This window comes from Physeter macrocephalus, chromosome 7 (genome assembly GCF_002837175.3).
Source record: "Physeter macrocephalus isolate SW-GA chromosome 7, ASM283717v5, whole genome shotgun sequence".
Taxonomy (NCBI): domain Eukaryota; kingdom Metazoa; phylum Chordata; class Mammalia; order Artiodactyla; family Physeteridae; genus Physeter; species Physeter macrocephalus.
In genome coordinates, this window is record NC_041220.1 from 37272982 (window position 1) to 37286228 (window position 13247).

At 33.7% G+C, this 13247-nt stretch overlaps 1 protein-coding gene across 2 annotated transcripts; it reads right to left on the minus strand.

The window, feature by feature from the left end:
- Positions 1 to 6196: 6196 nt before the first annotated feature.
- Positions 6197 to 12939, minus strand: ODAM (odontogenic, ameloblast associated). Of its 2 annotated transcripts, XM_007119197.2 has the most exons (10): positions 12889 to 12939; positions 12756 to 12797; positions 12170 to 12217; positions 11361 to 11603; positions 10877 to 10924; positions 8829 to 8933; positions 7938 to 7985; positions 7048 to 7123; positions 6463 to 6620; positions 6197 to 6226 (listed from the first exon to the last, which is right to left on the minus strand). In XM_007119197.2, the coding sequence occupies exons 1-10, from the start codon at positions 12937 to 12939 to the stop codon at positions 6197 to 6199; spliced, it is 849 nt and encodes a 282-aa protein (XP_007119259.2). The 2 variants fall into 2 exon arrangements, with proteins under 2 accessions (XP_007119259.2, XP_054941717.1); XM_055085742.1 differs by lacking the exon at positions 7938 to 7985 and having other exon boundaries at positions 7048 to 7112; positions 8818 to 8933.
- Between the last annotated feature and the right edge of the window lie 308 nt (positions 12940 to 13247).

The window sequence follows — 13247 nt, forward strand, 5'->3', positions numbered from 1 at the left end:
GAAATTGGGTCATTTGTAGAGACGTGGATGAATCTAGAGACTGTCATACATAGTGAAGTAAGTCAGAAAGAGAAAAACAAATATAGCATATTAAAGCATATATGTGGAACCTAGAAAAATGGTACAGATGAACCAGTTTGCAGGACAGAAATTGAGACACAGTTGCAGAGAAGAAATGTATGGACACCAAGGGGGGAAAGCAGCGGTGGGCTGTGGTGGTGGTGTGATGAATTGGGAGATTGGGATTGACATGTTTACACTGATGTGTATAAAATAGATGACTAATAAAAACCTGCTGTATAAAAAAAAATCAACTGCATTTCTATATGCTAAAAATAAAATTTAAAAACATAAAAATATTTAGAAAAATAATTAACAAATATTGCAAGACCTCTACACTGAGAACCACAGAACATTTCAGAGATAAATATAAAAATTTATATAAAATATAAATTTACTGTCTGGCCTTTTTTTTTTTTGAAAGGGCCAGATAGTAAATATTTTTGGCTTTGTGGTCCAAACAGTGTGTTTCAACTCCCCAACTCATACATTGTAGGGTGAAAGCAGCCATAGATAATATGTCAAGGAATGGATATGGCTGTCTTCCAATAAAACTTTATTTACAAAAAAACAGACATGGGCCAGATTTGACCCTCAGCCTGTAATTTGCCAACTCCTGGCTTAGATCATTGATTCTAAACATTTCTTCTCTTTTTATATAAGCATTTTAAAGCCAAAAAATTCTTTCTCATTATTGCCTGAATAAGTATATACCATGTTCATGAACTGGAATACTCAATATGGTTAAGATGCCAAGTATTTCCTGTTTGATCTTGAGATTCAACATTATCCATTAAAACTTAGCAGGGTAGAAATTGACAATCCACCTCTAAAATTTATATGGAAGTGTGAAAGACATAAAGTTATAGTAATCAAGACTGTTTAGTGTTTATGAAAAGACAGAAAGCAGTTAAATGGAATAAAATAGTCAAAAATAGATGCAGATACATAAAGTCCATTGATTTTCAATAAAGATACAAAAGCAATTCAGTAAGGAAAGGATAACCTTTTAAACAAATTTTCCTGGAATTATTAGGTATCTTTATGGAAAGAATTATCCTTGACCCCTATCTTTACACTCTACACAAAAATCAATGGCTATAGATTTAAATGTAAAAGCTAAACCACTAAAAATTCTATAAGAAAACATAGAATATATTCATTACTTTGGGGTAGATGAAGACTTCTTTATTAGGACACGAGACACTAACCTTCAAAAAACTGACAAATTTAACTATGCCAAAAAAAAAAAAAAAAAAAAAAATCCAATCCTCAAAAACCACGCTAAGAAATGAATGAAAAGGCAAGCTACAGACTGGGAAAAGTATTCACAATAACATTTATTGGGCCAAGTATGTTATACAGAATACATAAAAAGCTCTTACAAATCAATCATAAGAATATGATTGAAAAATTGATTCAAAAATAATGATATACTAATTGTCAGTAAACATAGAAAAACAACATATTATTAGTCATCTGGCAAATGCAAATTAAAGCTGCAAAATATGTAATATATTAGAGTAGATATAGACTGAACGGTTTAATATATTAGGTTGAGGAACAGATTTAGGAGTCAGGGATAACTTATATATGTTTATTAAAGTCACAACAATATAAATGTTCATGCAGTGGTTTCTGGGAGAGAAGAGAGGGTAGAGGTCAAACTTTGTGAAGGTTAATTTTGAAGGGATGTTTGATAGAAGAGGAACTCATGGACATGATTTTAAAATACAGTTCTAAATGTTGGCCAGAAGGTGCAGGAATTAGAATTGTGACACATTGCTGACCAGAGTATAAAATGTTACAGCCACATTGGAAACTAATTAGCAGTTACTTATAGTAAACTTACTCTATGATTTATCTCCACTTTGTGGTATTTACTCAAGAGAAATGAAAACATATGTTTACAAAAGGACTTGTACAAGAATGTTCATAGCATCGTTATTCCTAATGGTAAATAATTAGAAACAACCCAAATGTTCTTCAGTAGGAGAATAAATAAACTGTAGTATATTCATATATTGTAACATACAATTTAAGCAATAATGTGAATGAATCAAAAAAGCATTATACTGAGTGAAAGAAGTTGCCACAAAGGAATACAAAGTGTATAAAGTAATAAAAAAAGTTAAAAATTTTTAAAAAAGAAAGAAAGAAGAGAGAAACCAAACCAAACAAATCCACCAATGATAATAAGTGCTAAAAACTATACTAAAAGAAAAATTTTTTTGAACATACAAAACAAACAAAAGAATACATAGTGTATGATTTAATTTATATAAAGTTCCAGAACAAGAAAAATTAATATATGGTGATAGAAATTTTATTTTTGAAAGTAGTAGCTTGGCATGAGAACGGGGAGACTAGATTGACCAGAAAAGAGAAGGAAGGTGGAGTGGTGGAAATGTTCTGCATCTTGATAGGGGTGATGGTTACAAAGTATACACATTTATATGTATATGTATGCACATGTGTATATGTAAACCAAACTCATCAAACTTAAACTATACATTTAAAAGTATGACGAGACTATGATGATGGATTGGTTGTGTAAGCAGTATTGGAGGTGAGAAAACGCATGGGTTCTGTACGTCAGTCTTGAACTAATGCTGTTATAGTATATTTAGATAGGAAGCAGCCAGTGGAGAAGGTTGGTAGGGAAAGTTTTGAGGCTAAAGTGTGGATTATCAACTATAAGCAATGCTGATTCTAGAGAAATTATTCTACATAAAGTTTTTCTGGTTAGATCTGTTCAAAATTGAACTGCTTTTTCTGCTTTGCCTTTCTTACACTGGCCTGGGATGGAGAGATTTGGATGCCAGGGTTAAAACAAACAGACACATAAAACATAGTTCTTTGCAAGTATCCTGGCGATATTTCCATTAACTGTACACTCTTGTCTTCCTAACCTTAGTAACAAAAATGATAGAGTTTAAAGCTCTTCTATAAAGTAGTCTGAAAATATAGGATATTTCATTGATAGTGATTATAGTATTCATGTTTTCAAACATAGTTTTTGCTCAAGAATACCTTGCTAAGACTCAACATCTTCCTGAAACAGATTGGATCCTGAACAGTCTGAGATTCAGAAATTTTTTTAAGTTGAGTCACTAAATTGGATTTTTAAAAACCATCCAGAGTAATAAGGTCCTTTTAATATTGCCTAGAATAAAGAAATAAATTTGACATCCTTACCTTAATATTAATATTTTTATCAAAATATTTATTCTTGAAGGAACTTCTCAATGTTTATCTATGCATTATTTTATGTATGTAGAACTTATCTATTTTATGCTTTTATATGTTAATATTGTGCTTATATAACTTGTGTAATTTTCAAAGGATATATTATTGTAACCCCTAATACTGCCAAGTTCTTGACGATTATAGCATGATGCTTTGAGCTTTGTTCTGCTTCTCTTCACTGTACCTTCAAATAGAAGAGCTATGTTGTGCTCATTTCTCTTCATTAGTCTCTGACTAACCCCCTTTCTCCTCCTCCTTAAAAAGAGAAGTGGAATACTTGCTACGTTCCAGAATGTTTTCTAAACATTCAGCATGAATTACCATGTTCCTAAGTGCCGAACGTGCGTTTTAACAGACATCTCGCTGTTTGACTCCCCCTGTCATGTCCAACATTAAGAGATCTGTCAATTACTCAGAATTACTTTCAACTCACCAATTTAGGGGAAAAAAGACAATGTATAAGATGAAGGCAGAATAGGTGATTATTGGGTTAGTATTCTATAGGGTAAGTAACATATTCCAGAGTCATAACATTACTAAGTGCGGGAAAAAGATATGATTCTAGGAATTGTGATCAACTTTAAAGTAAAATATTAACCAAATTGCTTGAAATCACCCAGTACATGTTCATTCATTTATTTATTCACTCATTCATTCATTTTCCTTTTCATACACATAGTATCACACACATCAATACACATCTACATACAAATACGTGAAGTATATTGAATGTCAATTTTTGTTTTCTCAGAATTTCAGCTGAAAGTTCAAAGCTGAGAAAATAACTAAGAAGTACTTCCATAATCACAAGTAAAGGGAGAAAATTAACATTTTCTGAGTACAGTTGACTCTTGAACAAAGTGGGAGTTAGGAACACAGACCCGCACACAGTCAAAAATCCATGTATAAATTTAGAGCTGGCACTCCACAACTGTGGTTCCTCATCTGAGGATTCAACCAACTGCAGATCGTATAGTATGGTTGGAGGTATTTACTGAAAAAAAAAAACGCCACATATAACTGTATCCCCGCAGTTCAAACCTGTGTTGCTCAAGGGACAGCCATGCTTCGTACGAGCCAGATATCTTACATGTGTTATTTCATGTAGTCCTTTCAGAAAGTTTGAAAAGGTAAATATTGTTATCTCTGTTTTACACCAGAAAACTGAGACTCAGGTTAGGTGACTTGCTGAAGGTTGAAAGCCATATTGAAAGCCGCATCTGATGAAATCCAGAATCTATGCCCTATTTTGTACTAGATTTTGCTTCTCCAAACCAGTATACATCTTCCTGGGAGCTATCCTTTTGGGTGATGACAGCCATCTCTCTGTGTATCTGTGTCATATTGGGAGTGTGCACTTAATGACATCTGCCACCAAATAATTTTGATTTTAATAGGGAGTTCATCAGAAGGAATCTAGCTGAAGGGACCTGGGAGGAATAATGAGATGATATGTCAAAGTTAAGTACATACTTTAGTTCATTAGTGTCAATCACCACACTCGTAAATCCAATGACAGACAGGATGTCTTTATTCTCATTGAGGCCACCATTTTCCAGAGCCTTCCTTTATTAATGCAATTATACAATTGATTCAGTGATATTTGCTTTATTCTCATTGTTGTTACTTTCCAGATTATGCAATGATAGAATATTTGAAAAGAAATACAATTTTGTAAAGCTAAGGCTTATTAAGTGATTGCATTACTTTTCTGTGACATTTAAAGAGTATAATACTATTTATAAGTAAAAAGACGTTCAGGAGAAGAGCCAAAATATTTTATATTTTTCAAAGACCTGATGTTAACATTGAGGAAGTAAATAGCCTAAAATGATATCCAAGGCACTGCCACATCTTTTCTCTGGAAAATAAAATAAAAGAGCATTTTAATACCATTAGACTGTCTTCTGTAAAATTTCCTAGATATTTTCTAAATTGCTTAAAAAGAAATAAAATACTTTACTGGCATTGGTGCAGAAGGTCACACTCTACTGAAATCCCTTTAGTATTTCTGATTAAAAATCTTGAAACTTGCATTGAATGAAACGTTACATTGCAGAAGAGACTTCTAAAGAGGTACTCACACTATTCACTTCTGGCTGTAATTTTATAGACTTTTTTTAAAATCTGAAGAATGTTAAGTATTCATTTTCACAGAAGGAGAAATCAGAAGAGACCCATAGGCAGCAGAGAGGAGGTTTCAAAAATCTTTGCCTTTTACTTTTCCAGTTCAGGCCAAATTGTTAGCTTCTTTTTTAAAAAAAAATTTTTTTTGTTTGTTTGTTTGCTTTTTTGTGTGTATTTTTTACTTCCTGGAGTCGTCCCAACCTGCCCTTCTATCAAACACCCACTACCCTCATAGCCAACCAAGCCCATTAGGACAGGTAATTAATTAAAGTTATATTTAAAATAAAAATCATGGAATTTTAAATTTCCATGTGATTGTACAAATTTTTTTTATCACTTTGAGACTTTATTTCATTCCAAACTAATACAGATGTATTGGCATTATTACAACTTTTAGCTTGCAAAGTGAAGTGTTGATTTGGGAGAACTGACTTTGTATATAGTATCTATAAGAGTGTATTTTACATGGACCTCGTATATTTACTATTTGTGTTTTCAGAGTTTATGCCAAGTTTATGGCATAGGCAGACATGATCCTCAAAAATTTATTTTGATTTTTAAAAAATTGACAAAGTCTCTTAATTATTATTAGTTTTGTAGGAATATATAAGCACTAACTTGTTTTTTTTTTATTTTGTTGTACACCTTTTCATTAGTTCACCTTACAATTTTTTTCTTTTAATTTACAACATGTCATGGTACATAAGGCATGCCTCTTGGCAAGTACCTACCCCAAACTCTGAATGATTAGGACAACATCTTATGGTTCCTTTAGGCTATTGGTCTTGGCCTAGTGAAAAAACGATATGCATAAGAAGCTCTTATTAAATCAAAATTAAATTATATTCTGATTAATGGATTATCCGTAAGCAATTATTGGTCTTCCTATTCAAGGTTAAGACCATATATTCTACTATATCTTAACTGTCATTATTTCCATGACTAAGTCCTATAAATTAAGCACTAACTTTATACTTTCTATTAGACATCAATTTCTTACATAAAATGAATCTTTGATTACTCTACCTTCTTTTCCATGAGTTCTGGGGTAATAGTTGGGTCCATAGCAGAAGTAAAAACATTTGCTGTGCTGGGTTTTTGTGAAGTTGAAGGAATGAAAATTCCTGCATTGGCGTGCTTAAAATTTATCATTTCTTTTTGTAAATATGGTGACACTCCTCCTGCTGGCTATAGGGTGACAAAAAAAAAAGTGGTTACAGGTTCAAGGATAAGGTCAAAATTGGGAAGAATATAAAGCAATAGGATGGAGATGCAAAGCAAGGATTTTATTTGAGAAGTAAATACTTTTATTAATTTTCAAGATTATAATCTATCCTTTAGAAAGACTATGAATATATGCCAGCAAACATGGATGTGTCTTAATACCTGACTTTAAATGAGTGTACCCAAGGAGAGTATCTGGCATATAGTAACCCTCAATAAATATTTGATGAACTGAGTGAATGGAATCTTGCTTGGAAAAAGATTAAAGGGGGAAGGAGTAATAATTGTGTGGAATAATAACATTTTCATTAAAATGAACAGTACTGAAGGGACCTGTAGGTTGCCAGTTGCTGATTTACAGTAGCTAGCAAAGTGTGGTAAGGAAACTTACCATCACAGCAATTTCAGGATTTGTGCCTAGGAAAGGATCAAAGGCTAGTTGCTGCTGTCCTCTCGGCATAACCTGAAAAATTGCAAAGTTTAAAAAAGTCTAAATTATTAATCAATAAAATATGTTGTTTTGCACCCAAGACAGTTAAACCCTTCCTAACTTCTTCAATTAGTTTCTTAAAAATGAACAAAATAATTTAGATTTGAGAAAGAGAAAAGCAGCTCCTGACACTGAGAAAATGGACTCACACAATAGCTCTGCTGCTGTGTTTTCAGGAGCTGTCCTGACATTCTATTTTGGATCTTTGTGTTCTCCTGTTGTACATTAACAATCTTACAGAACACCAACATCAGACAAGGTCGCCTCTGAACATGAGGAAGTACAATCAAAACAACACCACTTTGTAATCTTGTCCAAAGCAAGGTCCCTGTGCAAGGCATGAAATACCAGGCATCCTTGGGTCCTGGCTAATCTGAATAATTCAGGTTTCTTTACCAGTCACAGCCTTTGCCTCTCTCCATTGTTCTTACCTTCTAGGTAAGAATTGGAAAGTTACCCAATCACAGAACTACTCCCACTACTTGAGAACACCCAATCCAAGGTGAACCATCACTCCTTTAACTCTCCCCAAAATCACCTGACACAAGGCCAGACCCTGTAAGAAGTCATTCCAATACCTTCCTGTTAAGACACCCCACATTTCTCCATGGTGTGTGTTCTCTCCCCTGTTACAATGAGTGGATAAATCCAATTTTGTCCCACTAGGGGTGTGTTCCTGGTGGTTTTTGGCTAAAGGGAACTGATAGATTTAATAGTTTATGAAGCAAGTAGTTTCAAAAGTTAGTTCTTTTTTTTTTTTTTAAGTGAAAGGTATACATTTACTTACAGGTTCTGCTTGTTGTGGAATATATCCAAATTCAGTATAGAATGGCATCTGTCAGAATTTAGAAAAATGCATTAGGTTTGCTCTGATGATTTTTGTCATAATGTGGTGGTAAATGATTACTGAAATATATATATATATATATATATATATATACGTATATCTACCTTATACTATAGTAAAGGCTTTTTTGAAAGTTTATATGTTCTAGGTGGTAAAAATTATTGTTAAATTACCAAGCATCCTTTTACCACCATATGATTTCTAGGTTAAAACTCTCCCTTTCTCTTTAAATTAATATGACTTCATTGGAAGTACTACTACCAGTCATTTAAAGCATAATTTTCAGTTTTCTTTAATTGGTTAGGCAAGTTTTAAGTGATGATAAATTAAAAAAAAACAAACTAATTTCCATTCTAATTAAAATCTAGTTATGTATGAGACACCTGAACTTACATTAGAATTCTACAAATTTATTGCAGGTCCACAAAACTCAAAATAATGTTACCTAATTTTACCTCAAGATCTGTTGATCATAAGTGCCTTTTATCATGGTATCTATTTTAAAAAATAATAACCACATGTATATGAGAAAAGGGATGCTGGTAGATTTTTAAAAGTTAGAAAACTTCATTTTCCAATATGATTCAGATTTTGGCCTCTGATTTGACTGAAGTCCATTCGCTGACTTTATTCTTTCAAAATTCAGCCTTGGAGTATATTTCCAAATTAGTGACATGTTAAAAGAAAGCACTAGATCCTTTTATGACCACCAGGTTAAGCTGTTGAGTTTTTGTACTAAGTATAATCAGATATTCTCTTCTCTGGAAATTTACCTTACCTTCTTTATTCTCAGGTGGAACTAGTCAAACTAAAATCAGACACTTGTAGTACCTGCTCCTCAAACAGCAGCTGTCCGGTTTGCGGAGGTGACTGTGCGACTGTTTGTTGAGGCTGTTCCCAGGGTAGGAGCATGTAAACTGGGTAGTACAGAAGCATCTATTTGTAAACAGAGAAGTACAGAAGAGCTTCCTTTAGTGAAATGCTTTTAAAAAAAAATACACTCTAATGCCGCGGAGCGGCTGGGCCCGTGAGCCATGGCCTCTGAGCCTGCGCGTCCGGAGCCTGTGCTCCGCAACGGGAGAGGCCGCAGCAGAGGGAGGCCCGCATACCACAAAAAAAAAAAAAAAAAAAAAACACTCTAATATCAATATTATATTAAAGCTGATTTGTATTTAGCAATTTTATGAACAAAAGAACACATAAAGCAGTCCTTCCCAAACTTTAGGGTAAACTTGTATTGCAAGTGACCCTGGACTTTGTTTCAAGGTTGCTTGGTCAGACACATTAGGAAGTAGTGAATTCAACTAATAACAGGCTTTTTAAAAAGGGCACCTTGGACTTTATATATAAATTACTTTGCAAACATCTAAGAAGACAGCCTGTGCAGCATTTTCCATATATTTTTTGAGACTGTATATTCTGCAGAACATGGTATTAGAAATTCTACCATAATGAATGAATTCTCAGGAATGTATTTCCTTTAATAATTGCCATTTTATTAAAACAGTCCATAAGTATTGTAGAATACTTCAAAAATCCAGAAATAGACAAGGAACAAATAAAATCACCTGCAGTTTCACCACCCACATTATCATGTATTGGCTTGCACTTATGTCTGTATATGCATATGTGTTTATAGAAAATGAGGATCATTGTACATACATGGGGTTTTGTGTGCTATTTTCTTTCCTTGTATAATTAAATGAGACCTTATTGGATATAAGAGCTAAAAAAAACGATAACTGTGGATTGAGAAGAGGTATATTTTGTACAGTGGTTCTTCACCCTGGCTAAGAATCAAAAACACTAATTGAACATTTTAACAGATAATCAGTTTTGATCTACTCATGGGGTTTTGATTCATTAGGTGTGGGGCAGGGTCCATGCATTTGTAATTTTCAAAATCATCACCAGAGATTCTAATGCAAAGCCAGGCTGGAGAGCCACTAGTTAGGTGGTTAAAGGAAGGGTGAAGAATTATACTCTAGCTCAGCTATTTATTTTCATTAGGATTGGGAACTTAATCTCATAAAGACTTAGTTTCTTGATTCTTACAATGAAGTAATTCCACTTGTCAGGTATCTAACTCTCTAAATGCTGTGGCATAGAATGAGATAATGTCTAGAACCAATTTTTGTTTTATAATAGGGGTAGACAAAATTACATAATTATGATTACACTAAAGCCAAGTGGTGTAATGTTTTACAAAACAGTCAATATTCTGCTGGTGAATAATATAATTTATCCATATCCTTATTTCTTTGAGCCCAGGATATCATAAAAATTAACTAGCCAAACATTAAGAGGGTTTTCTATATTACTTTAACGATTCTACTAGTTTGCATTCATTTTTTAAAGATTCTGTTATTTAATGGAAATCACCACCATTTGACTGTACTATTGGAGTTAAACTGAAAATATACAACAACCTGGAAATATTTTGAGCATAACTCAGAAAAACTCTCGCTATATCATATGGTATTTTATCAGATTAATGCATCTTTCTCTGAACCAAAATTTAGGGTTGGGCAAAGTCAGCCCGTGGTATTTCTCCAGAATTGTTACCAAATGCCAGCATACTAGGTGCAGAGAGGACACAACCTAAGACTTAGTGAGCTCTTTAATTCCCAACACAGTAATGTCTTGGAAACTCAGGGGTCCTGAAGAGTCTCAACTGTTCTTTCTTTTGGAGCTCTTAAGTGAGCCCAATATTAACAAACTGTTACCAGCCCAGCAGTGGTGGCATCTAGATCGTGATAGCACTGTACGTGTTTGTAGCCCTGCTATAGCAATCAGAGCTACTAATATAGAAGAAAGCATTCAATGGAGAGAGTATACAGCCATCTCTGTATAGGAGTGATGGTATTCCTTTCATTTACCTGTGCTTGCTCATGAGGCATTTTGAAGGAGAACACAGAGGGCATAACCTGCCAAAAAAAGGAATTATAAGAAAGTTATACTTGACTTTTAAATTTAAAATTCCAGAGCTGTTTTCTTTAGACCTAGCCATATAAATGTATAATTTGTATTAGCAGACTTCTATGATGACAAAAGGTCATCTATTGTGTGTACCGTCATTAATGCAAATTGCCCCTTTTTTAAAGATGATATTTCCCTAGTTATCCTTTCTAAGACATGTTTTAACACTTTTGATTTGTGACCGTGATCCTAGACTGCTGACTTAAATAGCATTTTTTTATGGCAGAAATCAGAAAGATGAGGAATTACTTCCAGTGATGGTAGAAACATATTATGAGAAAGAATTCTTGCTCACTAAATCCTGTCTTATTTCAAAACTGGTTCATATTCTTTTTCACATTCTATGTGCATTATCTCTCTTCTGGGTAACAAGATGGAAGAGGCCCGACTTATGTTATTAGGGCCCTGTTGGGTCTGCGGTGGTGTTTGAGGCTGTGAGGGGTCCAGCTGTCCTGCCTGGGTTTCTTGGGCAAAACTGACCTGTCCTGGGAAAGGTATCTGATTTGGGACCAGTCCAGCAAACCGGTCGAGAGTTGACAAAGAGAAGTGGCAGAGTCCTGGAATTTGAGCCTGCTGCTGCTGTTGTAGAATCCCAGGGAAAGGAGGAATCCATGAATTAAATAGACCCTGGGAAGACACAAAAGAAAGGAACATTTATCTTTCATTTCAAAAAGAATTTAAAATCAGTCCTGAGCACGAAGGAGACAAAATGTAAACAATTTCTATATTTCCATTGCTCCATTATAAAAAAGGGCAGATCCTGGCACATTGTGAGCCATGTAAGCAGCAGGAACAATGCTAAATCCCCGGTGTTCATAATGTGACATGGGGCAGAATGAGGTGGATAAAGGCTACCATTTTTGCAGTTGCCAGACTGGTTTCAAATCTTTTTTTTTTTTTTTTAACCACTTAGCTGAGTATGACTTTGTGTAAAATGGTTAATTTAAATATCTCATAGTTATGAGACTTTGTGCCTGGCATATAACAAGGTCTCAATAAATAATTGTTCACCCGATTATAGTTTTTACTTTAGTCTTCAAACAAATGGTAGTTAGAATATATAGGACAAATTCATAACTTTAAAAATTAAGATTTTAGAAATAGAATCAGAAAACATTTTGTTCTCGTACCAAGTACCACAAGAAATGAGCGGTAGAAATCTATTCTTGAAATAGTTATTGAGGTAGGGGTACCTGAAGTTGTAGTGGCTGAAGCTGAGCATTATTAAGATTCAGAAGTAACTAGAGAAGGGAAGATAATATGAAAACAAGATTACTACACACGCTAAAACTATTAAGAACGTTTACTACAAATATAGCACAAGTCAGAGCTAGCTGATCATAATTTCCTGTTAAAGGTGAGATGTTTTCTTACTAAGCTTATAATAAATGACAGTGATTAGAGGTTAGGATTTAACTACCTCTCCCCTGCTGTATATGAGATTGCACAACTTTAGCCCATTCCAGTGGTTTAGTTAGTCATTTTATGCTCTTAAACACCTATTTACACTATATCAGGTGTTATTAGAACAAAAAGGTATACAAGAATCTGTCTCTGCTTTTAAAAAATTTGCAATCAAACAAGGGAGGCAAAGTAATATTCTAGAAACAACTTGGTTTACAAAACAAACATAAACGTTGAAAATGTATTTGAATATAAAGAGCTAGTGGGTAGAATTGCAGGGTAAATCAACAGAAAGCTTTTTATCACTTCCCCACTGGGTTTCTATAAAACACAGAAATAAAAAAAAACGAGGGACATTGTTTTAAGTATTTAAACCTCATTGCTGTTGCTTGCAGACATAAGGAGCTGTGGAATAAGCTAAACAAAAAAACCAAAAAACAGAAATGGTAAAAGAAGACTTGTTATGGGTTTCACACAATGATTTCAATTGTACCATGACATCACTTACCGGGGTTGACATTGTGGCTCCCAGTATTCCAAGAAGAATTATAGTTTTCATTTTCAGATGAAATATCTAGAAAATACATTGTGAAGTTTAGCTTTAAAAAAGATTTTCTATGTAAAAATCATGATAACAGTAAATTAGCTGGTATTATTCAATCAGAAGGGTAGTTGGCTGAATTTTACAGTATTTACTTATATATTCGGATTTAAAATAAAAAAGGTACATTTATAAATATCTGTAACAGAACTCATTCTTTTTCTCAGAGCAGCTTTTTATAAAAACCAAAATTGTTTGCTTTTCCTTTTAGTTTGCCCCAAATAAGTCACTTGGTGGCATGTGATGTAGTTGAATGAATTTATGAA

What these genes read in the sequence shown, in the direction of transcription:
- ODAM (XM_007119197.2), bottom strand. Translation starts at nt 12,939, where the DNA reads ATGAAAACTATAATTCTTCTTGGAATACTGGGAGCCACAATGTCAACC. An exon ending in GCCCTAATAACATAAGTCGG is followed by an intron (nt 10,925 to 11,360) that starts GCCTCTTCCATC and finishes TTTTTTTGGCAG; the next exon opens with GTTATGCCCTCTGTGTTCTC. An exon ending in TGCCTCATGAGCAAGCACAG is followed by an intron (nt 8,934 to 10,876) that starts GTAAATGAAAGG and finishes GTTTACAAATAG; the next exon opens with ATGCTTCTGTACTACCCAGT.